General features: G+C 44.6%; 1 protein-coding gene across 2 annotated transcripts in view; it reads left to right on the top strand.

Moving 5' to 3' along the window:
* CCDC57 (coiled-coil domain containing 57) overlaps positions 1-25,811 on the top strand; it is a 99,914-nt gene that overhangs the window by 25,070 nt on the left and 49,033 nt on the right. For both annotated transcript variants that reach the window (XM_083148677.1, XM_083148675.1), the window contains exons 2-3: positions 977-1,378; positions 5,078-5,186. In XM_083148677.1, coding sequence (XP_083004803.1) covers positions 978-1,378; positions 5,078-5,186 — 510 coding nt within the window. In that variant the 5' untranslated portion in view covers position 977. The remainder of the gene's footprint in view (positions 1-976; positions 1,379-5,077; positions 5,187-25,811) is intronic.

A 25,811-nucleotide genomic window follows, 5' to 3' on the forward strand; every position in this document is an offset into this window, starting at 1 on the left:
CTCAATATAGCCCCTGATTTGTTTTCTCCAGGCTTTGTTTAGATCCCATCCCTTTCATCTGTCTGCTTTGCTAACTCTACAAAGCTTTCTCATACCCACATACACCTCTGTTCTGATAATTTTCAACAATTTTCCACCTTCGTTGAACAATTTCCCTTCTACATTTCTACATTCAGCTGTCCTGATCTATTGCTACCACGTCTTTTATCAATCCCTAGAATCAGCACTTGATGATGTGGAGCCAGCGGGATGTGGTCATTTGGTCTACAGCATGATGGTCGACAGTCATTAGGTCGACACGGGAAAAGGTCAACATGGTTCTAGGTCGAAAGTGTCTAGGTCGACATGTTTTTTTTTTACTGTTTTTTGAGCCGACATGTGCTGACAGGCAGTATTTCATGCCCTACCATCCACTAGGGCGTGTGGGAGAATAAAATAGTGTGCCAAGGCACCGTGCCTGAAGCATTGCGAGCGCAGTGGTGCACTTTAAACTGTCGACTGTGTTGACATTCAGGTAAAAAAACTGTGAAAAAAACCCTTTGACTGTCGAACTAATGACCTGTAGAAATAATGACCTGTCGAACTAATGACCTTTCAACCTAGATCCATGTTGACCTAATGACTGTCGACCATCATGCTGTAGACCAAATTATCCCAACCTGAGCCAGCTACCCATTGTTCTCAGTGTTAAGGTCTATACACTGTGCGAATCAGGCAGAAATTGGGTAAAATCGGCCAAAATCGCATGTGTATGACATCCGATGTGCACCAGAGCCGGAGGCCGGACAGGCTGCACATAAGATAAGTCGTACGTGCAGCCCATCAGTGGCACATCGCAGGTGCAAATTTTTTTTTCTTCTAGAAATCGCAAAAGTTGAGATCTCATCTCATTAAATGTCAACTCGAGTTTAGCCTTTTATTACAATTATTTCAATAGTTTTATTCTAACCAGCGCTTTGTCCACTGCACACCACAGGATGATGCCAGAAGAGCTAGAATTAGCCGAGCTGCTCGCTAAGAAGGAACAAGAGTGGAAAGCACTTCAACAACGGCAGATTCTCTTTCTCCAGCAGAGCCATAAGGACACACAGAAAAACCTCCAAGAGCAAAATGGTAAATTTGATAGGCTCAAAAAGGATTTCACCCACAACTTCAGAGTGCTCCAGGAAAGAGACCGTGAGCTGGAACAGTATGAGGTCATGTACAATCGTTTGAAGGTTGTAGAGAACGCAAAGCAGTCTGAAATCAGCGACCTAAAGATACAGGTTGAGAAACTCCAGAAAGAGATTCAGAAAGAGAAGAAGAAGTATGATGACTTTCAAAACCACTATCAGCGGAAAATGAAAGAACACCAGATAGATCTAGATCGAATAAACAGGTATGTATGTATGTATGTATGTATGTATATTCAGTTCAGTAGCGCCTAAATCAGGCATGTCCAAACTATGGCCCTCCAGCTGTTGTGAAACTACAAATCCCATCATGCCTTGTCATAGTTTTGCTATTAGGGAATACTAAAACTATGGCAAGGCATGTTGGGATATGTAGTTTCACAACAGCTGGAGTGCCACAGTTTGGACATACTTGGCCTAAATGATCTATATTGCTATTTGTGAGATATGTATGACCTTAGTACAGAGTACACATTGCCTCAGTGTATTTGGCCAAAGAGCATCTGCTCTACAGAGGAGTAATATCCAGCCTTGCAAGTAACTACTCTGCTCTTGTTCTGCCTCTTCTGAAGGTGTTGTCATGGGTTCTAGGACAAATAGTTGTTTCTCGATTTCCATAAGTATTCTTTTCATTGTTCCTACACACCTTGAGTCTGATTGAGGGTCACATGTAGACTGTAGTTGTCTTGTTGCAGTTACCGACATAAATACTTCTATTTGCCTGTATTCAGTGTTGCTTGCATCAGTGCAAGGCCAGAGATAAGAAGGCTATGAGCTCAGCCCCCTCTCTGTGATAAGCGGGGTACACACTGAGTGATATTCCATCCAGTCTGGCGGATCGGACCAGCGCATTGCCCTGTGTGTATTTGCATTCCCGAGATTAGTTGCAATTATGCTAGGTTTAATGTGTTGCACATCAAACCTAGCGAAACCATGCAGTGATCGATTTATCCTTCATTAATTTTGCTTCAGTCTGTATGGGCGATCCGGGCTGATAGTGATTCATTCCGATATTGCTCGCTCCAGTATGTACCTAGCTTTAGTAACACAATGCAAGGAGATGGGGCTAGGGCCGGTATTCATACTGCAACACACAGCACAAGGGGAGGCATTTTTCAGATCTGCCTCACTAAGGGGGCATGGTTTGGTGCTGTGTCAGTTGATGATCAAGACAGCTAAAGTGCAGGGGAATGTGCTGGGACTTGGTAAGGAGGGCACAGAACTGGCTTACTACACTTCTTTGGGCAATTTACCCCTCTGCCACGGGGCGGAAGCATATAGTGCCCAACAAGGCTTAAGCTGCTTCTAAAGATTTTATGCATCAGGTTTTAATGTGCTATTTTATGGCAAGTACCACCCTGGGTAGCAAAAAGCATGACATCGGCTAGTGATAAGCACCAGCAATAGCTCCTGTAAAGTTGATCAGTAGCCAGAAGGATGGAATTATGGATTATGCCTGTGGATCGGAATAGTTTTGTTTTCTCCAGTGGTTTTAGATTATGCACTGATGCTGTTGCTTTGTAAGAAGTTTTTTTCCTATTATGAAAAATGTAATGTTTCCTTTTATTGTAGTAAACGGTTAGTGTTGGCATAAAATTGTTCGCCCAGAATTAGTGTAGCTCTTGTACTGCATCCCTCGGCAGGCAACTATCCTTCCTGGCTAACAGCCATAAATCGGCTGGGCAAGGACAGACCCCAGATACTTTAGGACAGGGGTTCTCAAACTCGGTCCTCAGGACCCCACACAGTTCATGTTTTTCAGGTCACCCAGCAGGTGCACAGGTGCACTCATTACTCATTGACACATTTTAAAAGATCCACAGGTGGAGCTAATTATTTTACTTGTGATTTTGTGAGGAGACCTGCAAAACATGCACTGTGTGGGGTCCTGAGGACCGAGTTTGAGAACTTGTGCTTTAGGATTAAACCGAATGAAGCAAGTTATTAACTGGGTGTCTTAGCACACACCTAAGTACAAACCATTAGTTCTGGTAAAATTCCAAAAGTGGTTGTTTGTGTGTGGAAATGAGCAGGACTGGAAGGATAAAGGTGTGGGTCTGCAGAGGTTTTATGGTCTTTCACACAAGGAAGCCACACGACTTGGATGATGTGAGTATTTCCGGTCCAGGCTTGCTCCAGCATTGTTCACTCAAAGGCGATGTCTGAACTGTGGGGATTATTCTGGTTCACTCCTTCTGGCAAATTCCTTCTGAAATGGACACAACCATGTACACTGCAGGTGGGGTAGATGTTACTTGTGCAGAGAGAGTTAGATTTGGGTGGGGTTTTACTTCAAAGTGAGATCTATAGTGCAGTGTAAGAAGTCCTACTGAAGCTCTGAAATTATTTTTGAATTACTGTAAAATTTAATTTCTAGTTCTAATTCCTGTGTTCTTAGACCCAGGGCCTGTATGGCCCATGTTACCTAGTTTGTGGAATATTAATTGTGTGTGCAGGTAGAAGCAGAGGCTACATATTGTTAGAGCACTGTGGGGTATATTTGTTAAGCCTAGTGAAGTGATCAAGTGGCCAATTATAACGCAGCAGCCAGTCATTTTTCAAATACAGCGTATTGTCAGTTAGGGGCTTTTTGGCTGGTGCTTTATCACTCAGCACCTTCTATTTTTTCATCAGGCTTAATAAATTAGGTCCTGAATCACAATGACCGTTTTGAAAGTAACCCAATAATCATGGGTGGCGATTTTCTGGAGAATCAGCTAACCAGTTTTGGCAGGCCGAGAGATAAAACAAAATTGAGCCTAGTTTTGCCCTGATTCTCAGTTAGAAAGGTTGTTCATGATTATAGGAAATATAGTTTTAAGCAAGTGATGTAAAATATGCATGGCAATGCACATAAATCCCTGAGGAAAATGTCCCCAAACTATTAACATAGTCACTTTAGCTGACCTTTCCGCACATACATTATCCTGACAGTCCTATATTTGTCCTGTGTGCGAATCCCAAGCAGTGCCTCTAGGCTGGGCACGTAATAAGTTCAGTAATGTCATCTGCCTCTTCTAGAACTGGAGAGATCTATTGCATTACAGTAAATCCTCTCACCAGTCACACAGGTTTGAAGGGTTCATGGGAAATTGCTTTGTACAGTGTGTGCTATATGAAATGACAGTATTACTTTATTTGTCTATGTATGTACGTACATTGCATTTCCTAGAACAATTTTAATGGGTTTGTTTTTAAATGATTGTGAAATAATTACTTAGGAAATGTATATCTAAAATACAATAAAATCTATAGCAATCGATAGGCCTTATCACTCACCATGTGTGTCCAGCCTCACTGTTCATGTGGCTGAACTGATAACATCCTCTGCAGCCAAAATCTAGCTAATGTCATCCTAGAAGATTGGAAGAAGGTTTTTTGTTGTTGCAATGTTTGGATGTCTGCCTACTACTGACCATGTAATGTCCTTGAATTTATTAATATTACAGGACTTAATGTTAGAATAGGGGGTCCTAATTCATTATGAGTTGTAATTTTGAGAAGTTTCTCAAAGGAGGGGTCTAGAAAAGGACAAAGTCACCCCACATGCCAGGCCCTGACCTGCGATGTGCACGCAATTTTGTTTATGCTGGCCATGTTTCGTGTGTCATAGTATCGGTGATGTCCGTACCAAGCCCCGAAAATGTGGCATCGCCTTCACCCATCAACGGCCTCTGTTATGCCGGTGTTGCCCCCCCCTTCGCTACTTATTCTGTGGTTGCGATGGTCCTGCAGTTTAAGTGCATGCGCCGTTTCTAGGAAATCACGATCTAAGGTTCTTCTTTTAATTGTAGGTGTAAACAAATATGTGTATAATCTATATACTAAGCCATTCAGCTACTAATGACCTGTAGCCAAGGAGGTTTTCCCTACCTGCTAAACTGTATCTCTTTATGGCATTACAGCTCTAAAAATAACAATATTGATCTTCTGCGGGAGGAGTATGAGAAAGTAAAACGCCAGCTGGAGAGGAAGATAGAGGAGGTACAAGGAGACCTGACCCTACAGAGACAGGTGAGATGTGTGCCAAGTGCCATACTCTCTTTGTCTGTTGGCTGAGCCACTTTCTGTCAGAGCTATGCAAGGTGTCTGCTCTGGTTTATCATTTCTGAAATCTGATTATGTGGATGTGAACAGCTGTGTGGTGCTGAAGTAATTGCGTGCTGCAGCTTATTGATCTCCGCTCCAGTCATCCAATACCTCCCCCTTTTTTAAGCTCTTTGGCTGTTCAGTAAATCATTCAGTCTGAAAGGCAGCTAGGCAGCTGCAGTTACCAGTCTGGCAACCTGTCTAAATAGATTGTTGATGATATTGTGTGACGAGAGTTCAAATGTACTAGAATTCAGACTCCAAGGGCGTTGATCTCTGTAACCTTGTGGCATCAAAGAAAGGTCACATTTAATAGCAGTATATTTGGACAGGGTTGCTCAACAGACCTTTCCTTTGGCCTATGTGCCCTGAAAGTACAAATGTCAGCTAAGGTTCTGGCCGATAGAAAGGTCATCAACATAGACGAATCGAGGGGGTGGTCCGGTGGGTGCCCCGGACCACCCATTAGACTGCCCGGCGTCTTTTCTTTTAATAATTTTTTAAGTGCTGCTGCCTAAATTAGAGATGGGTCGTTCGTGAACGATCCGGTTCTTTTGAACGGTTCCTTTCAAAGAACTAGGGATCCGCCGATCCCAAAATGGTGATCCGGATCGGTTTCGCTTTACTTTACATTGCATACAATACAATGCATTGCTTGAGCTCAGCACTGCCACCTTTGGCAGCTGAGATATTTTCTTCTAATTGGGGACTGTGAGTGAATAGAAAAACAAGGCTGCTTGTGCTGTTGCTGCTGCTGTGTCATGTGCAGATCTAGATTCTTTTTGAAGCCCTGACGGAGGGCAACAGCAGACTCAGCAGAGGCATTGCAAGATTGCTTCACCATCTTCTACTAGTACAGTATCACAGAAAGTTGTGTAGAAGTATGAACACACATTCTCACAGACACACAGACTTTAGTTAGGCAGTGCACAGGTTTTTTTTTTTTTTTTACTAGATCTGTGTTTGCTGGGCTGTGTAGTACTTTTAACTTTAATTTGGAGGGGGAGGGGGCCTTCTTTTAACTTTCATTTGGGGGGGGGGGGGCTTGGCAATGAGCAAATTTAGTCCCCCTTGGCAATGAACAAATTTAATCCCCCTTGGCAACGAGCAAAATTAATACCCCTTTTACACCGCCGCAAAACCCCGGGTCTTCAGCGGGTCAGACTCCGGTCAGCGGCAGTGTAAATGGGACACGCCGTGTCCCTTTACACGGGACTTCTACCCAGGTCCTGGGAACTGGATTGTTCGTCAGACAAGCGTTGGTCAGACAGTCACTAGGTCGACATGCGGAAAGGTCGACATGGGAAGAGGTCGACATGGAACAAGGTCGACGTGGTTTTAGGTCGACATGGACGTTAGGGTGACATGAGGAAGGTCGAAAGGTCATAAGGTCGACATGGGGTTTTCGCTGTTTTTTTGACCCGAATGTCAACACAGTTGGAAGTGAAATCGGACCCTCGCAATGCTTCGGGCACAGTGGCTCACTTCGCTTGCCACACTATTATAATCTCACTCCATGCCCTAGTGGATGGTAGGGCATGAAATACCGCCTGTCGGCACATGTCGGCTCAAAAAACAGTGAAAATCCCCATGTCGACCTTATGACCTGTCGACCTTCCTCATGTTGACCTATAACCATGTAGACCTTGTTCCATGTTGACGTAAAACCATGTCGACCTGTAACCACGCCGACTTTTTCAACACACCCTGTATGTTACCTTGTCATTTGTTTTTTATAAATAAACGTACTACTACTACTAACCACGTCGACCTAAAACCATGTCAACCTTTCAGCATGTCGACCTAGTGTTGTTGACCTAATGTCGACCTAGTTCAGTCGACCAAACGACTGTTTCCCCAGGTCCTGACCTGGGTAGAACATGACTATGACCTGGGTAGAGGGCAGTCGGTGTAAATGGGTACACTGGGTCATCCGACCCGGCTCCCATTTACATCAATGGGGGACCGCAGCATCCGCAGGTTGGACAGGGGGGCACAGACAGCCTGCGCTGCTGTCTGCTATATTCAGCAGACAGCAGCGGAGGAGGTGAATGGATGCCGGTGTGAGGCATCCATTCACCTCCAGGACGATGGCTGGAGGGGTGCACGGGGGCTGGGGGCAGCCCAGCAGCTTACCTTTGGTGCTGGGCTGTCCCCAGCACGGCGATCAGTGGTCCTGGCGGGGATCACCGCGGGCCTGGCGCTTGGAGATGATGTCATTACATTTCTCTAAAATGTGCAATGTACAGAACGCTTTAAGGAGCCGCATCCCGCTGTAAGCTCCTCTTCTCCTTCTGACACCCTCCGTGTACTCCATGGCTAGCAGCTGTACATGTACCAGAGACATGGTATCTTCTACTCTAGTAAGCCAGTATCCCCTAAATGTATCATCGGGGAACCGCAGCAGGAATCTCCGATCCCTGCTGCGATCCCCCTTTCAGCGCCGCCGGCCGCATCCCCATAGGTTTCTATGGGGGATGCGAAGCTGCCCGATGTACCAACATCGGGCAGCCCGGCTTCGCACCCCTGGGCTACCGCCATTCTGAGATGGCGATAGCCCATTGTAGTCTATGCCTACACATCGCACTGCCCGGCTCGGATGAGAGGGCCTATTGGGGAGATATTCAAGGGGAGGGGCTACAGGCTAATTGTAGTAGTAGTACAGAGACCGGTAGCCCCACAGGAAGGGACCCTGAGATATATAAGGGGGCAAACCCAACGTATTCAATATTCAATTATCTACTGTGTTTACCACGCAGGGCTATTCAATTATTAGTCAATTTCCCCTGTGTGTAAAACCATAGATTCTACGGGCTAATACTGTGGAGAACAATCTATGTTAAGTGCACCACCTAGGTCAGGGTTAGAGAACCTTTGGCCCCAGCTGTTGTTGGACTACACATCCCAGCATTCCCAGCAACAGTTTTATCATGGCCAAATAGCAAATTGTAGCAGGGCATGCTGGGATGTGTAGTCCAACAACAGCTGGAGGGCCAAAGGTTCCCCATCTCTGACCTACGACTTTGCTCTGTTTCTGGATTCCCTCTTAATGAATGATTGCTATTACCTGTTCTAAACAGGTAAATGGGTAAGAAAGGTGTTTCCACACAGGTAATAACAATCAAACATTAAGAGGGAAGTCCAGAAACAGAGCATTGTGTCCCTCCTGGAAAGGGTCATGTTGGGAGGTATGGTACACTAACTCAAACCATAAATAACTGACTTTTTTACACAAAGTGAGCCGCAGAGCCGCCCAAAGGATCTAGATCTTTTCACTGACCGATCTGGGTCGACCCGGGTCCGCTCAGTGACCCGTTTTGCCCATCTCTAGCCTAAATGTTTTTTAAGAAGAGTAATCAAACATAGCCACAGTGACAGGACGGGAGGGCTGCGCGCATGCCCGATTGCACGCAGCTCCTCCCATGGTCCTTTGTGGAGCGTGAGCAGTGCACCCTGGGCGGTGCTCTGCTCATGTGTCCTCCTCCTCCGCCGCAGCAGCAGCCAGCAGCATGCCGTCCTCCTCCTCCACATGCGGCTAGAGCGCGTGACATTGCAGCGCAGCCAGCACAGCAGGGATCACGCGGCGGGGGTCCCAACTCGGAGACTGAGTCCTCTTTCTTATTCTTCAAACGGAGTAGGGTAGGAATTGGCTGCCTGGTGGCTCTGGTGATGTTTGTGTGGGGGTAAAAAGAATTATGGCCTGGAGTACCTGTGATTTTCTACCTCCTGATTTTTCTACCTCTGAGTCCTGCCCTAGTGCCCTGTCAGGCATGATTCATGCCTGACAGGGCACTAGGGCAGGACTCAGAGGTAGAAATAAATCACATTATCTCATATAATTGAATAGACTTGTGTTTATGCGTTTGCAGCGTTTATGAGTCTTATTTTTATAATTACTAGTCTTATTATGCCCCTATTAAGCCACACCCCCTGAAATTAGGCCACGCCCCACGCAAAAATATACTATATTCTGGGACCATCCATTAGCATATTTCTAGATTCGCCTATGGTCATCAGGCATTGTGGGAATTGCTATATAGGCTATTTGCAAGCCTAATTTCAATGTAATTATAACATAGAAAAATAGGGTGTGGCCTTGCAGGTCAAGGTTGTTAATGGTAATTAAAATATAACCAGAGTGACGATAAGTGAAAAGCGTTGGTTACGTAATAAGTCCGCAACCAACGTACCCTTTATACCTAGCTACGTGCGAACAAAGCGTAGCGCAGCGTAGCGTACCCTTTATTGTATTATGTATACCAAGAACCAATACCTTAATCAGAGATTCCTTCGCAGTACTTTGTCTCTAATCTGCGAATATACCTTATCGGACTGTGTCCGCAATATACCTTATCGCTATTATGCGAATAAACAGACAACGACCACTGTATAGGAATATGGAGATAAGAGCTCCGTAAAAAGGTTGTATTTGAGTCCCTAATGGACAAAAGGGGGTTACAGAAATAAGAATAAACAGGTATAACAAGTAATACAATATACTAACAATGAATACTAAACAGACTCTGCTAAGGGGAGAGAAAACAGATACAAGACACAATCAGCCAATCAATACAATAAGGATAAATACCGTTAATGCAACCGTTACCGTTCTCATCAGATATGCGAAGTGTAGTCCGGTCAGAGCTCACTATCGTTCAGGGATGAACTATAGTCCGGTGGTCAGGTCAGGGAAAGGTGGATGTGCCGAAGAGACTTTGGCTGCTCTGGGTCGCCTATCTTATAGGGTCAGAAAGGGGAGGTCAAAGGCCGTTCTCATTGGTCAGGGGTCGAATGTCAGGTCAGCTGTGATTGGGGGGTAAGCTGATACACCTGGTTTGGCTAGGTCCAGGGGAGTGAACTTTAAGAGTCCTTTGTTCTGTGGTTTCGGCGTCAGCAGTGATAAGAACTGGTTTCATCTGGATTCCTTTGTTACATTCTTTTAACAGAAACTGTCCCTGGATTATGGATTATGTCCATAACTATCGAGCCGTGTATATTGCGGAATATTCGCAATGACCGGAATACTTCGCATAATGAACTGAACGGAACGGTACTAAACACGATACAGACAGATGTATGCAGGACTAACTAAGCTATGTGTGGCGTTCTAAACCTTTAACTATTATTTTACTTAGGGTCAGTATGTATTTATGAATTTATGTGTGATAGTATGGCTACTCTTCTGGTCCACTTTGCCACGCATACTCGGGTATGGAAACTTTATTTGCGCAACTCTGCGAACCAAAATGGCGGCCATACTATCCTAAAATGGCGTGTGTGTAACTCGACTTCCATAGTCCACCCTTTAACAGTAATTATAAAACTGTTACAATACAAAACATTTCACACGACAATACAGAAATTCATAATCCTAACAGAGAAATTGGGATACATGAATTAAACATATAAGGGGAGTAAACCATCTGCTCTCGGCCGATCCAGGATCATGGATAAACGATGGGCCGCATTTATCGAACAACCTACTCAGGGTCACGAAGGATAATGTACAATTTGGGATAAAAATAAAAACAGGGGTGGTTACAACATATACACGTTCACAAATATGGTTTCCTTAAAGGGAGGTGGTTTCGATTTTAGGGTCATATACCAAACCCTGGTCTTCCTCTGTATCTCTCGTTCTTACACTCATGATTTCGGTACGTTTTGTCTTTCCCCGGGTCACCACTTTTAAACATTTGAACAATAACACAAAGACTATGATGGCACCACCGATACAGAGAAGGAGTTTTCCTATGCTAGCTATGATCCCTTGCGCCCATTCTCCTAAACCAGAGAACCAGTGCATTGGATTCAACCAGGAGGTCCATTCACTAACTTTGTTACCTATTTCTGCCAGGCTGATATTATGTTCCCTTCTAAATTCCCATTTAAGCTGAAGAATCTCATCCATCCGATGATCGATGATTTCTTCTGGGTCTTCAGTATTGTTGGTGATATATGTACAACACTTCACCCCAAACTGTGTAGAGAGGGTGACACAATATCCTCCTGTCATAGCTGTCAGATAGTTCAACACCATTCGATGTTGGACTAGCTCTCTTTTATACGCTTGCAACTCCTTCCCAGTGTATCTAAAGGTGTCATCATAAATCTCAGTGATGTTATCTACCAAGCTGGCTAATGCTTGTATATATTTAAAATTTATGACTCCTCTGGCGGTATGGGTGATGTCTAAAGCAATGAGGAGTTGGATACCGAACGACTCGTGTATCATTTCGGAAGCTAGGGGTTCTTTCCTGATGGTTAAATCCCTTTTATGGATTTGGTCATAATGGGTATGAGTGTAAGGAGGAGAAATACCTCTGTGTATGTTCATCATCTCATCATGTGTGAGGGTCATCACTTCCGGTAACACTCTGCCTAGATAACAAATACCAACGTAGTTCATGGAGAGCCATTTGTACGCCCTCCTACCACAAATATAATAAACATCGTCAGGGAGAAAATAGGGGACAGAGTATTTCATGATCTTGTCACACATTATCCATAAGAACATCCCCGTCCCCTGCTCCCTGACTCGTTCCTCACATGTTTCTGGCTGTAGAGTTACATTACAGTAGCCGGCTGATACTCTGCCGGCTATCATCTTACTTTTCTTCACCGTGTGAACATATTTATAATGTCTCCCACTGGTTCGGATTTTTAACAACAATTCTTTATCAATAGGCTCTCCATCTGGACGCTGGGAGTAAGTTATTGTCTGGTTATGCCATGTCACTTCCCAAGTACCAATCGCTCTGGAACTCGAGAAGTTCATACATACCAGGGACTTATCCACTTGGTATGGGTGTAATCTAAGACTAGGGGACCTGGTATACAGGTATCTCTTATCCAATGGCCTCCCCTTATTTAATACGCTTATCTCTGAAATATTAAGCGGGTATGGGACTAGGCCTACACTACTCCTTTTATGTAACACTTGTGAACACACCCAGCATTCTGTTTGGTTTAAGACCTTACCCACTAGTGAGTGGTAATCACTCAAAGGATGTCGGCCTGTAGTTGCCTTACTTGTCGACTGACATCGCTGGATGCATTCTTCTTCCATTTTAGGTTGACAATATCTACAGACACAGTACTCACCAGACAATAACTCATCACATAGCCCTTGAACTACGTTTCCCTCATACCTTTTACCTTCTCCTGTCATGGGCAAAGTTTCAAGCTGGTTTAGGGATTCTACCTCACCCATATCTGGGTCCATTATTACACTGTCAGAACTCCGCTCCGATCGCTCTAGGATGTGGCAGCCACCGAGTATCTTTGGGTGAATAAAAGAACACAGAAAGAAAACAAAGACATATATGCATAGCTGTGAACCTTTTGCTTGGAGTCCTTCCATCATCTCTACCAGGGGACTTTTATTTTGTTCTGCTCTTAGACCTTTGTTCGCTCAGGTTGCTCGACCTTGGCTGCTTCTCAGTGTTCCCGAAACAATGCTTCTAGCGACACTTCTTCTCTCTCGCTCTCTGCACACTGGGACTCTGGGTTACTGGCTTTCTTGCAGTGGGACGAATGTATCCAAGTCTCTCTCTCTGCGACTTTAATTGATGTAGTGCTGGTCAACAAAACTTGGTACGGTCCTTCCCAACGGTCTATCAAACAACCTGAGCGTAAAAAATTTCGGATCATAACAAAGTCTCCTGGTTTAAGATTATGACAATTCTCTGTAGGCATATCAGGGTTCAGTAGTTTCAGCTGCTTTTGTTGCTCCCTTAGCTGTTTGTTTAGCTTTAGGAGATACTGTACAGTTAGCTCATTGTTACATTTGAGATCATCCTGTGGGTCTATCATGATGTGTGGCTGCCGACCAAACAATATCTCGAAGGGGGACAAGTTGAGCGGAGTCCTGGGAGTGGTCCTAATGCTATACAGCACAATAGGCAATGCCTCTGGCCATAACAACCCTGTTTCAGCCATAACTTTACCCAATTTGTTCTTAATAGTACCATTCATTCTCTCAACTTTGGCGCTCGCCTGGGGACGATATGGAGTATGAAGTTTACTATTAATCCCCAGGAGTTTACACATTATTTGGAAGACCTCTCCTGTGAAGTGAGTGCCTCTGTCACTCTCAATGACCTTTGGGATACCATACCTACAGACAAACTCCTGACATATTTTCTTTGCTGTAAAGGTAGCAGTGTTGGAGGCAGCGGGGAAAGCCTCCACCCAGCTAGAAAACATGTCAACACAAACTAATACATATTTCAAATTCCTACAGGGTGGTAACTGTATGAAGTCGATTTGTATTACCTGGAAAGGGCCTTCTGTAGGAGGGATGTGGGATGGCTCTGTTGGGATGGCTTTTCCAACGTTCTTCCTCAAACAGGTGAGGCATGACATTGCCACTCTACCTGCTTGAGAAGCGAACCCTGGTGCACACCAGTAGGCCTTTACCAGCTTGCACATACCTTCCTTCCCAAGATGTGTCAGCCCATGGGCCGCCTCGGCTAGACTAGGAAGGTATGCTCTGGGGGCCACTGGTTTCCCGTGTCCATCTCTCCAAAGTCCGGTAGACTCTTGGCCACATCCCTTCGACTTCCATACTGCTCTTTCCTGTGGGGAACACAAATTCTGCATGTCTATCAGTTTGGGTGTGGATACTATGTTCAGTGTACAAAGGTTGGTAGGATGGGTGAAAATATTTACAGGGCATGCGGCCCTTTTCGCTGCCTCATCAGCGCGGCTGTTACCAAGTGACACCGGGTCCTTCTCTGATGTGTGAGCTTTGCACTTGATAACAGCCACTCTGTCTGGAAGCTGAATAGCTCCCAGAAGTCTCCTAATATATGTCGCATGCGCCACTGGTGTGCCAGCCGCCGTCATGAAATTTCGGAGGCGCCATAGGGCTCCAAAATCATGGACTACTCCGAAAGCATATCTGGAGTCGGTATATATGTTGACTGATTTTCCTTGGGCCAGTTCACATGCTCTGGTCAGTGCCACCAGTTCCGCTACTTGTGCTGAGTGAGGTGGTCCCAAGGGTTCAGCTTCCACAATACCTTCTCCATCTACTACTGCGTAGCCTGTGCACAGCTCTCCCGTGTCCGTCTGTCTATGACAGCTACCATCTGTGAATAAGGTTATGTCTACCTCACTTAATGGGCTGTCGCTTATGTCAGGACGTGCTGTGAAGGTCTGATTCAGGTAGGTCATGCAATCATGTTTGTCCTCACCCTCACTAAACTCTGCTTTACCATATTCAGCAACATTCCCATCACCCTCCACCCTTTGTGCCTTGGAGGGCACATGAGGAAGGAATGTGGCTGGGTTTAGTGTGTTGCATCTTTTGATGGTAATATTTATTGGGGCCATCAGCGCCAGTTCCCACTTAGTGAACCGTGCTGAGGACACATGACGTGTTTGGGCAGAATTTAGGAGGGCAGAGACAGCATGGGGAGCATGAACAGTTAAATCGTGTCCCAACACTACGTCCTCACTCTTACTTACTAGTTGTGCTATTGCAGCCACACTTCGTAAGCAAGTTGGGAGTGAGCGTGCTACTGTGTCCAGCTGGCCACTGTAGTACGCTATTGGTCGGTTGGCATCACCATGTTTTTGTACAAGTACTCCTGCCGCACACCCACCTGATTCAGTTCCGTACAGTTCGAAGGGTTTCCCATAATCTGGCATTCCCAGTGCTGGGGCCTTTGTTAGGCTCACCTTTAGTTCCTCGAAAGCCAGCTCAGATTCCTCAGTATGAGAGACCCGATCAGGCTTAGTTGAGGAAACCATCTCTTGCAGTGGTAATGCCAGAATAGAGAATCCTGGGATCCAATTGCGACAGTATCCACACATGCCTAGGAACGTACGGATCTGATGCTGGGTCTGTGGCAGTACCATATTCTGAATCGCTTGGATTCTGTCGTCGGTGAGGTGTCTCAGCCCTTGGGTAAGGCAGTGGCCCAGATACTTAACCCTGGTCTGGCATAATTGCAGCTTATCCTTTGATACTTTATGTCCTGTCTCTGAGAGATGCATCAGTAGCTGTCTAGTGTCATCCACTGATGACTCCAGTGACTCAGAACACAACAATAAGTCATCAACATATTGTATCAGTATCGAACCACTCATGGGTTGAAAGGATTGTAAACAATCATGCAAGGCTTGGGAGAAGATGCTGGGGCTGTCTATGAATCCTTGGGGGAGTCGTGTCCAGGTATACTGTACTCCTCTGTAAGTAAAGGCGAACAGATACTGGCTGTCAGGATGCAAAGGGACGGAGAAGAATGCCGAACACAAATCAATGACTGTGAAATGAGTACAATGAGGTGGGATTTGCATTAGGATGACAGCTGGGTTTGGCACTACGGGGAATTGGCTCTCAACTACCTTGTTTACCCCTCTTAAATCCTGCACTAGTCTGTAGCCCCTCCCCCCGCTCTTTTTCACAGGAAAGATGGGACTATTGGCCGTGCTGGAAGTTCTAACTAGGATTTCCTGTTGGAGCAATCGTTGGATCACTGGAAATATTCCTAGCTCAACTTCAGGTTTTAAAGGGTATTGCGGTATTTTTGGGGCTATCCTGCCTTCTTTTAAGCGGATTTCTACTGGAGCTACATTTGCCATTAGCCCAGCGTCCTGTCCATCTTTAGTCCAAAGGGAACCCGGTATTTGTGCTGTAATTTCAGCTACCCTAGATGGATTTGATTCTACAACAGTGGAACACAACATTAGCCTCTGAGGACTGTCCAGCATATCTTGCACTTCTTGTGTAAGATTTTTAGGAGTGTCCAGGAATACCCCATCGGGGGTGCAATAGATGACACATCCCATTTTGCATAGTAAATCTCTACCCAGAAGGTTAGTCGGGGCCGCTGCAGCCAACAGGAAAGAATGTTTGGTATGCAAAGGCCCGATTGTAACCTCTGCTGGTTTCGTCAGTGGGTAATGTTGTATTTTTCCTGTTACCCCAATTGCCGCTACTGATTGGTTAGTGAAACCCAAGTGAAGAGGAGTGTTGAGAACAGATCTGGCCGCCCCTGTATCAACCAAAAAGGTTTGCCTTACTCCAGCTATATCAACCTTCACCTGAGGTTCTTCTCCAAGGTGTTGAGTTAATCTAACTGGCTGTAGGATACAGGTATGACCTGTTTCCTATTGTCTGACCTGCGTTGCCCTTAGCACAGTGTCAGCCATACGATGGGGAGGAGGCATGTTGCGTGACCTGTCTGTCTCCTCCCATTGTCTAGGGGCTGGGTATCTCCGTGTCTCACCTTTGTGAGATTCCCATTCTCGCTTATGTGTCTGATAACTCCTGTGGTTTCCTAACCTACAATGAGCTGCAATGTGTCCCTCCTTATTGCAGTTGTAACAGATAATTGGCTTTCTACCTGTGTCCCTGGTGTTTCGTTGGTATGCAGCTTTGTTTGGGGCATTAGTAAGGGCTTGGATGCTAACCATCATCAGTTTGTCAGTTTGCAGTTCCCTGTGCTTCTTAATGTTGCGGTCGTGGTCCACAGCAGATTCCCGTAGGGCATCCACTGTCATTCCACGCCAGTTTGGGAAAGAAGTTTGGACTCTGGCTTTCAGGTTTTCCCTAAGTCCTTCCACCAGCACAGAGACAATCATCTCCCTCAGGTGGGGGTCGTCCTTAGGCTCGGAGACACCAGTGTACTTTGATACCTCCAGTAAGGCTTTTGTAAAATAATCAGCAGCAGTTTCGCCATCTTTCTGTTTGATGGTGAAAATCTTGCTATATTCTACTGCTGCAGGAAAATACACTCCTAACTGTAAGTTAATCAGGCGTATATTCTCCTGGTTGATCTCATCATTTATCTCCTTGTCCACTTTCAATCCACTATCCTGAATGAATTTCGGGATGTCAATGTGAGTGGGGAGACAGGCCCTCAACATGATTCTCCAATCCTTGTTGGTGGGCTCATCAGAGTTTCCTAGATCCCTTACAAATTTCCGGCACAATGCCAGATCTTTCCTTGGGTCAGGGAAATCTGTTATGATGGACCGCAGCTCTAGCCGTGTCCATGGGTTTAGCATGTTCATCTTTCTGGTAGGTATCACACCCTCTCTGTCTGCCTTACCATAGGGAACCTCCAGTGTGCGCATAGGATATGTTTGTACCACATTCGCATTACTGGGACCTGCTTGGGAGTCAATTGTGTCTGTGCTGTGTGGTGCATCATTACCTGAGTCCAATACTATGCTGTTGGCATCAGCCGTCTCCTCCTCCTGTGCTGGGGCCTCAACAGCGGGTTGAGCTTTTCCCTCAATCATATTAATTGCATGAGAGACGGCCAGTGCCAACAGCTGCTCGTTTTCCTCTCGGGCTTCCTTGTAAGGGGATAAGACAGGGTACAGGTTAGCAACGGATACATTGTTACTTATACTTTTCTTATGAGTCATTATCCCCTTCGGCACATATGGGGGTGGGGGAGCTGTTTCTATTGTGGCGGCGGTTGCATTTATATTGTGGCTGATTGCGTCAGGTATTGCCAAACCTCTGCTTCCCCATTGTTCCTGTCCTTCCTTCTGCCACAATTTAAGAATATTTATATGCTTCACTCTCTCCTTACGACTGGAGAGTAGGCATATTTCATCTTTTACTGCCGATAAGATTTCCGGATCGAAGCTACCAACACTGGGAAATTCTAACTTGCTGCCTTGTGTCATTTTTCTCCATTTATTTTGGTAAACAACTGCGAGTTCACCGTGCTTCCTGCACATAATAAAAGCAGCCGATCCTTTTGGCCGGCTTGCTTCCTCCCTAACATGCACGTTATCACAGCGTGACCCGTTATTACCCATAGTTACAGGAATAAACGTTCACAGCTTAATAGATATCGGTGGGTTATTACTTATCTGAGAGCTCCCCAAACACTCACTTCTACAGCTTCCTAGAACATCCCACAGTCAAGCAGGTGCGAAGGATACGAGGTACGATACTCAATCACCAAGTTTTTCAACTAGCAGCGAACTTCTAGCCAACTTGCTTGATGCAGCACAATTTTTCCAGGGTATAACAAACTTGTTTTCCTATACCCCCAAAAATCGGATTTCTAAAGTAGTTAATCGGAAACAAGTGCGTTCCGATATATCTTCTTGTACCCTCCTAGCGGAATCAATTCCACTGAAGGGGCAGTTCCTATGGGCACGTCGTCACGTGAACCCTAACCTTGTCCTACCTGGACTGTCCTACTCTGGACTACACTGCGCTTGAGTCGTGTCGTCACACACCCGTTCGCCTCAGTTATTTTTCACACTGGGCGCTGGTTACACCTTGGTCTTATGCATATATTTGAAATATTTCTGTACAGAAAAATCTTCCCAAGTTGGTAGCTTTTCACTGGATACTTATGCAGGTATAAATCCCTTATAACACTCTATAGGAATCTATTAAAATAATGCTTGAGTTGCTTGTTTAAAAAAAAAATGAACAAAAAGAAAAAAAACTTATTTTCTTTTATTAATCACCGCCTCATTCGCAGTATATTGTTATACTGTTTAAATAAAGCTAGTGGTTAAATACTGTTCACCTTTGAGTTCCTATGTGTGCTGCATGTGCAGTACCAATGAACAGCCACGTGTGTACATGCACTGTTCACAGGCCGCCGATGAATCGGCCACCCACGTGTTCTATAGTGTATTTGCAAGGTTGCACTCGGGTTTCGCTATACGCAGTAATTGCGCTTAAATGTGGAATAAATCCCTTAACTCCGTCCGAAAGTTACGTATCAAGATGCGAAATAAATCCCGCACTTAATCCGTAAATCACGTACAAAGATGCGAAAATTTCCCGATATGGGCACGTGCGCGCGCACCTTGCGTAATACACAATAGACGCTTTACGTTACTGCAAAAAGGCCCAGGACTTGTCGCCACGTGGCTGAGTCCCTGGTTTTGCAGTAACTAACAAAAAGTTATAGCTTTGCACAGAGGGGATCCTCTATGTACTATAATAAACACAGACTCCACGTGTGCGAACCTTATCGCACGTGGTACATATACTATAATAAACAAGCAGCCCAAGACACTATACCCCGTTAAACTACTTGTGGCAGGCAGAAGTACAGTTTACTAAACACTTAGGTATGATATGCTTTTAAAACACGTGGCTTTCACTTATTGTACTCCGGGTTCAGCGCTAGCACTTCCCGAACCCCGCACCGCCGCGGACTCGGCCTATCCAGCAATGGAAACAAAATAAATACTTCCACCCTTTTGCTGGTATAGGTCGGGTCGCACGCCTGGTACTGAGTTCTGGAATGTGGAGCGGACGGACGATGCCCCCAATTGTTAATGGTAATTAAAATATAACCAGAGTGACGATAAGTGAAAAGCGTTGGTTACGTAATAAGTCCGCAACCAACGTACCCTTTATACCTAGCTACGTGCGAACAAAGCGTAGCGTACCCTTTATTGTATTATGTATACCAAGAACCAATACCTTAATCAGAGATTCCTTCGCAGTACTTTGTCTCTAATCTGCGAATATACCTTATCGGACTGTGTCCGCAATATACCTTATCGCTATTATGCGAATAAACAGACAACGACCACTGTATAGGAATATGGAGATAAGAGCTCCGTAAAAAGGTTGTATTTGAGTCCCTAATGGACAAAAGGGGGTTACAGAAATAAGAATAAACAGGTATAACAAGTAATACAATATACTAACAATGAATACTAAACAGACTCTGCTAAGGGGAGAGAAAACAGATACAAGACACAATCAGCCAATCAATACAATAAGGATAAATACCGTTAATGCAACCGTTACCGTTCTCATCAGATATGCGAAGTGTAGTCCGGTCAGAGCTCACTATCGTTCAGGGATGAACTATAGTCCGGTGGTCAGGTCAGGGAAAGGTGGATGTGCCGAAGAGACTTTGGCTGCTCTGGGTCGCCTATCTTATAGGGTCAGAAAGGGGAGGTCAAAGGCCGTTCTCATTGGTCAGGGGTCGAATGTCAGGTCAGCTGTGATTGGGGGGTAAGCTGATACACCTGGTTTGGCTAGGTCCAGGGGAGTGAACTTTAAGAGTCCTTTGTTCTGTGGTTTCGGCGTCAGCAGTGATAAGAACTGGTTTCATCTGGATTCCTTTGTTACATTCTTTTAACAGAAACTGTCCCTGGATTATGGATTATGTCCATAACTATCGAGCCGTGTATATTGCGGAATATTCGCAATGACCGGAATACTTCGCATAATGAACTGAACGGAACGGTACTAAACACGATACAGACAGATGTATGCAGGACTAACTAAGCTATGTGTGGCGTTCTAAACCTTTAACTATTATTTTACTTAGGGTCAGTATGTATTTATGAATTTATGTGTGATAGTATGGCTACTCTTCTGGTCCACTTTGCCACGCATACTCGGGTATGGAAACTTTATTTGCGCAACTCTGCGAACCAAAATGGCGGCCATACTATCCTAAAATGGCGTGTGTGTAACTCGACTTCCATAAGGTCAACATAGGAAAAGGTCGAAATGCGTTTTTTTTTCAAGTTATTTTGATGTAAAAATAATGTGGACCCCCAATTAGTCTACCGCTTTGCTCGTAATGTTTTGGACCTCCGCATACTTTACCACTCCCAATCGTAGTCTGCATGGATGATCAAGTATGGAAAAAAATCCCCAACAAAACTCATGTTGACCATTGTCAAACCATTGGCCATGTCGACCATACGTTGTCAACCTGTTAACTGTCTGCCAGCCATCCGGATACCATCAAATGCTGCTTTTCTGCAATACCAAATGAAACAATAAGTTACTTTTATCCCAGAACAGGTCCAAAATAACTCCTCTGCCAAAAGTAAGAGATGAATGACCTATGACAATATATGAGTGATTATATCATTTTTACAACAAGCCCATTCAAAGCTGCACATAGGAAATGATTTTACTACTTTTATCTTGAGCCACAGGGGATGCTCCTTGCAGATGTTTTTTTTTTCTTCCCTTCTGTCTTCTTATGGACCACCCAAAAACAAGGAGAGGAGTGGAGGGCAGACACTTTCTTTCCACTGGTTAGATAAATAGATTAGCTTCTTCTAGACTACAGGACTGGTATAGCCCCGGCAGCAACCCCTAGTGGGTGTAGTGCAGTGTTAGTAACGGCACCACTGAGAATTGGAATAAGGGGGCATGGTTAATCTAAACCATGGGTCTTCAAACTGTGGCCCTCCCAGATGTTGTGAAACTACAAATCCCAGCATGCCTTGCCACAGTTTTAACACTCCCTTATAGCAAAACTGTGGCAAGGCATGCTGGGATTTGTAGTTTCACAACATCTGGAGGGCCGCAGTTTGAAGACCCATGATCTAAACCAGGCATGTCCAACGTTGGCCCTCCAGATGTTGTGAAACTACACATCCCAGCATGCTTTGCAATAGTTTTAGCATTCTCTAATAGCAAAACTGTGGCAAAGCATGTTGGGATGTGTAGTTTCACAACATCTGGAGGGCCAACGTTGGACATGCCTGATCTAAACTGAATCAACATCTTGGATATAGCACTGGTTCTCCAGAGGACGAGGATATTTATATCTAAATTGCAGTGTAAAAATAATGCAGCCATTATTTACCCTGCACAGAAACAAAATAACTCAACACAAATCTAAAGGTGGCCATACATCTACAGATCAATTGTCAGATTGGGCTGGTTGGAACAAAAACCTGCTAATGGATGAGTGCCAGTTTTTGGCAGTTTTCCAGCATTCCAAAGCAAATGGTCAACTGTAAGTTAAGGGCCCCATACATCAGCAATTAATTGTGACAATTTTCAGATATGGAGATGATTGCCACAATGAATTGTAGATGTGTGGGCTCCCCCTTTTGGCAATCCCAATCAAAATCGCCAATCGATTGCTTAATCAGGTTTTTAAACATGCTTAATAATCTGGTATTATCTGCAGATCTTTTTTTATATTCCCAATTCGTCTTCTTCATCTATTTACATTATGAACAGCTAAAATGACAATCGATTGGGGCAATTTCCAGATATGAAGATGCAATCTTTAGATGGAAAAATCTGCCGATCACTGAAATAAATCTGTAATGTGTGGGCAAAGTCAGATAGATTGTAAAATCCATTTATCTGGCCAAAATATCCCTATATCTGAAAATCCATAAATTGTGATTGCTGATGTATGGGGCCCATAACTCTCATCCATTACCAGGATTTTGTTCCAACCAGCCCAATCTGACAATCAATCTGTAGATGTATGGCAGCCTTTACTCTCTCTACACATGTTACATCTGTCCCACCTGCAATGCACATGGTTTTGCCCATTTTGAGAACAAATTTGTACTGCGATCAGATCTTAATAAAGGCCCTAGGAGCCCATTTATCAAGTAAGATTTGCGGCTAAATCCCCGAAAACACCAATTTTCGGGGGTTAACCGCAAATATTATGTATCCCTGAAATGTATTAAAGGGGACCGCAGCTGGAATCTCTGATCCCTGCTGCGATCCCCCCCTGCAGCGCCGCCGGCTGCATCCCCCATAGGTTTCTATGGGGGATGCGATAGCCCATTGTAGCCTATGGCTACACATCGCACTGCCCGAGCAGGGCAGTGTGGTCAGAGAGATCGGCGGTGGTCAGCGCATAACCGTGCATGCGCAGACCCCCCCGGCTTCCGGGTCAGGGCTTCGCAGGGACGGGCTCCTATCGGAGCCCTGTCCCTGCGTCCCCATAATGATAAATCCCTGCGGTATCGGATGATACCGCAATGCAATGCCTGGCGTTGTCATCACGCCGGGATCGCTATATAATGATAAATGCGCCCCCTAGTCGTAATACTAATTCTAAATAATATCAGTAAAAATAATAAAATATCTCAAACAAAAGAAGGCATTCAAATGAGATTAAGAATGCACAAATGCACTCAACATGTACTTTTCTTTACAGAGGCAGATTTAGGGGGCAACTCCAACAAAAAATTATTGTTTCTTACTGTTCCTTCCCTCCATATATCCCCATACTCCTTTCTTAACATCTCTCTCTCTTAACACAGTTCCCTCCCATATCTCACTGTCCTCTGCAGCTCACATTGCTCTCCTCACACCTTACTGGTCCCTCATCATCAGCTCACTACACCATCATACCTCACTGCTCCTATTACTGCTTTTCCACCCCTCACTGCACCGTCACCCCCTCCCTCACACACTGCCCACCTACTGCACACAAACATACACTGCACTCAAAAAAACATTGCATGCACAAACACTGCATGCAAACAATGCACATACATACATACATACATACATACATACATACATACTCGCTGCCTGTAAACACACACTCTATACATACACACATATACACATGCTTTCCTCACAAGCAGCCGGGGATATGCCCACATGCATACATGCATAACACTGCACATGTATAAACACTGCACACACATACACAATTTATATACGCAGAAAAGCACACTTGCATATTGCATACATACACCCGCCGCATACATTTATACACACAGGCCCTAATTCTGGATGGCTCGTATAGGTGCTTTTGTTTGCTGCATTGCGAGCCATGTAACGCCGCCCATACAAACGTATACCCCCCCTGCTAATCGGCAAATTTCCTCGCAGTACTGCGCAAGTAGGTGTTATATAAACATCCATTCGCAGGCTTGTATGCGGGTGATACTTTTACTACATACAACCACAGCACACACACATAACATAAACACACTGTACTCTTACAATCACTGCACACATACATACATACATACATACATACATACATACATACATACATACACACACACTACACGCATTGCTCACACACAACATTGAACACATACATACACACAGGGTATGCACATACACACAAACTTCAGACGTACAAACACACACATTTACACAATGCACACATACCAACAGTGCATGCACATACACATGCTTACCTCACAAGCAGCCGGAGATCTGCAGCAGCTCTCTCCACACATATACACATGCACACTGCGCACTAACACATACGGCACACTTATACACACTAAACTTGCACATACACTTACTGCACACATACAAACACTGCACTTATGTACGGACAGGCATAACTACATACACACACTGTATATGCACATGCACTTTGGACATATATTCACATATATACATGCAAACACTACACACATTGCTCTGATACACACACACTGTACACATGCAAAAGTGCCTCAGTTTGGGAACCTCTGACCTAGAAGGTAAACACATAGATATCAATCCAAGGGTGTGGGATTTCAAAATTTCCTTTCAGGTCATCAGGTCTGGACAGTTTCCTCCCATGTCCTGCAGAACCAACATACAATCTGTTGAGCACTGAACAAAATACAGGTCCATACTGTCACCTACCATGCCCCGCACTACCAGAGTGTATTTTACAGAGCACTAAAATTAAAAGAATGCGAAGCAGGCACGGAGCTCCGAGGTAACGCAAAAAGAGGCCTGAAAAGGATCTCTCACATCACCGCTGCTCTACCAAATCTGATTATTGCGCAGCTACCTGCAACCATCACCACTTCACCAAAGTATTCCATGCCCTCCCAGCTAAAACAGTTGCCCACCCTTAATCTAAAATGCTCTACCCAGCATACAACTAGGATAAGGCAGTGCTTCATGATCTCATGAAGCACTGCCTTATGATACAGCCTCATGATAGGGAGATACAGCCTTTGACTAGGGAGACCCTTTTTATTTAAGATATTGTACAAAATACATCTATCTGCAAGCCTATCACAAAGAACAAATCAAGCACCCCATAGTCTACATAGTCTACCCTTCCCAGTAATAATTTGGTGGTTCATGTTTCAGCAAGCAGCAAAACATGCTTCCCATTGATTTTATACCTGCCACTGCAGATTAGTATAAGTACTTGCACCAGCACCATGTTACAGTAAGTGCAACTCGCATTTTTGCCACCCCAAATCATCTAATTTCACGGAAAGTCAGCCGACAAGGTCTGTGTGGCTCTGACTAGGACAGAGACACAAAAATGTATACTTTTGCATCTGCTGATGTGCTGTATACAAAAACTCACTGTGTCCTTGCACAGAGATTCGACCCAGTGATTGGCAGAATGGGGCCTTGCCCTGATTCCTGACATTTTTATGGGCCCCTTAAGATACATTTAGGTCAGGTATTCATCTGCTTTAATATAGATTTGTAATTGTGTTCTATTTATTATAACGTCCATTAAAGTTTAATACAGTTTGTCTGACCTTCCGTAAAAATTAAGATCATTTGAGTCTTTTATATCCAAAATGCTTGGGACCAGAAGTATTTGGGGTTTTGGAATATTTGCAGCCATAATGAACTCTTGAGGATGGCACGCCAGTCTAATCATGTAATGCATTTATGTTTCATAGGTCAACAGCGGTTATGGTATATTAGATCGACCATATGACTGTAGACCTAGACATTGTAGATCACTATTAATCGGCAGTCAAAAGTTCGACATGAGGTTTTCATGTTTTTTTGGGTGTCTAGGTCGGCATGGACACTGTCTAAATGTACCGCATCCCCTCTCATGGCTCGCTACGCTTGCCATGCTTCAGGCTCGC

This window comes from Crinia signifera, chromosome 6 (assembly GCF_055691185.1).
Source record: "Crinia signifera chromosome 6, ASM5569118v1, whole genome shotgun sequence".
Lineage (NCBI taxonomy): Eukaryota > Metazoa > Chordata > Amphibia > Anura > Myobatrachidae > Crinia > Crinia signifera.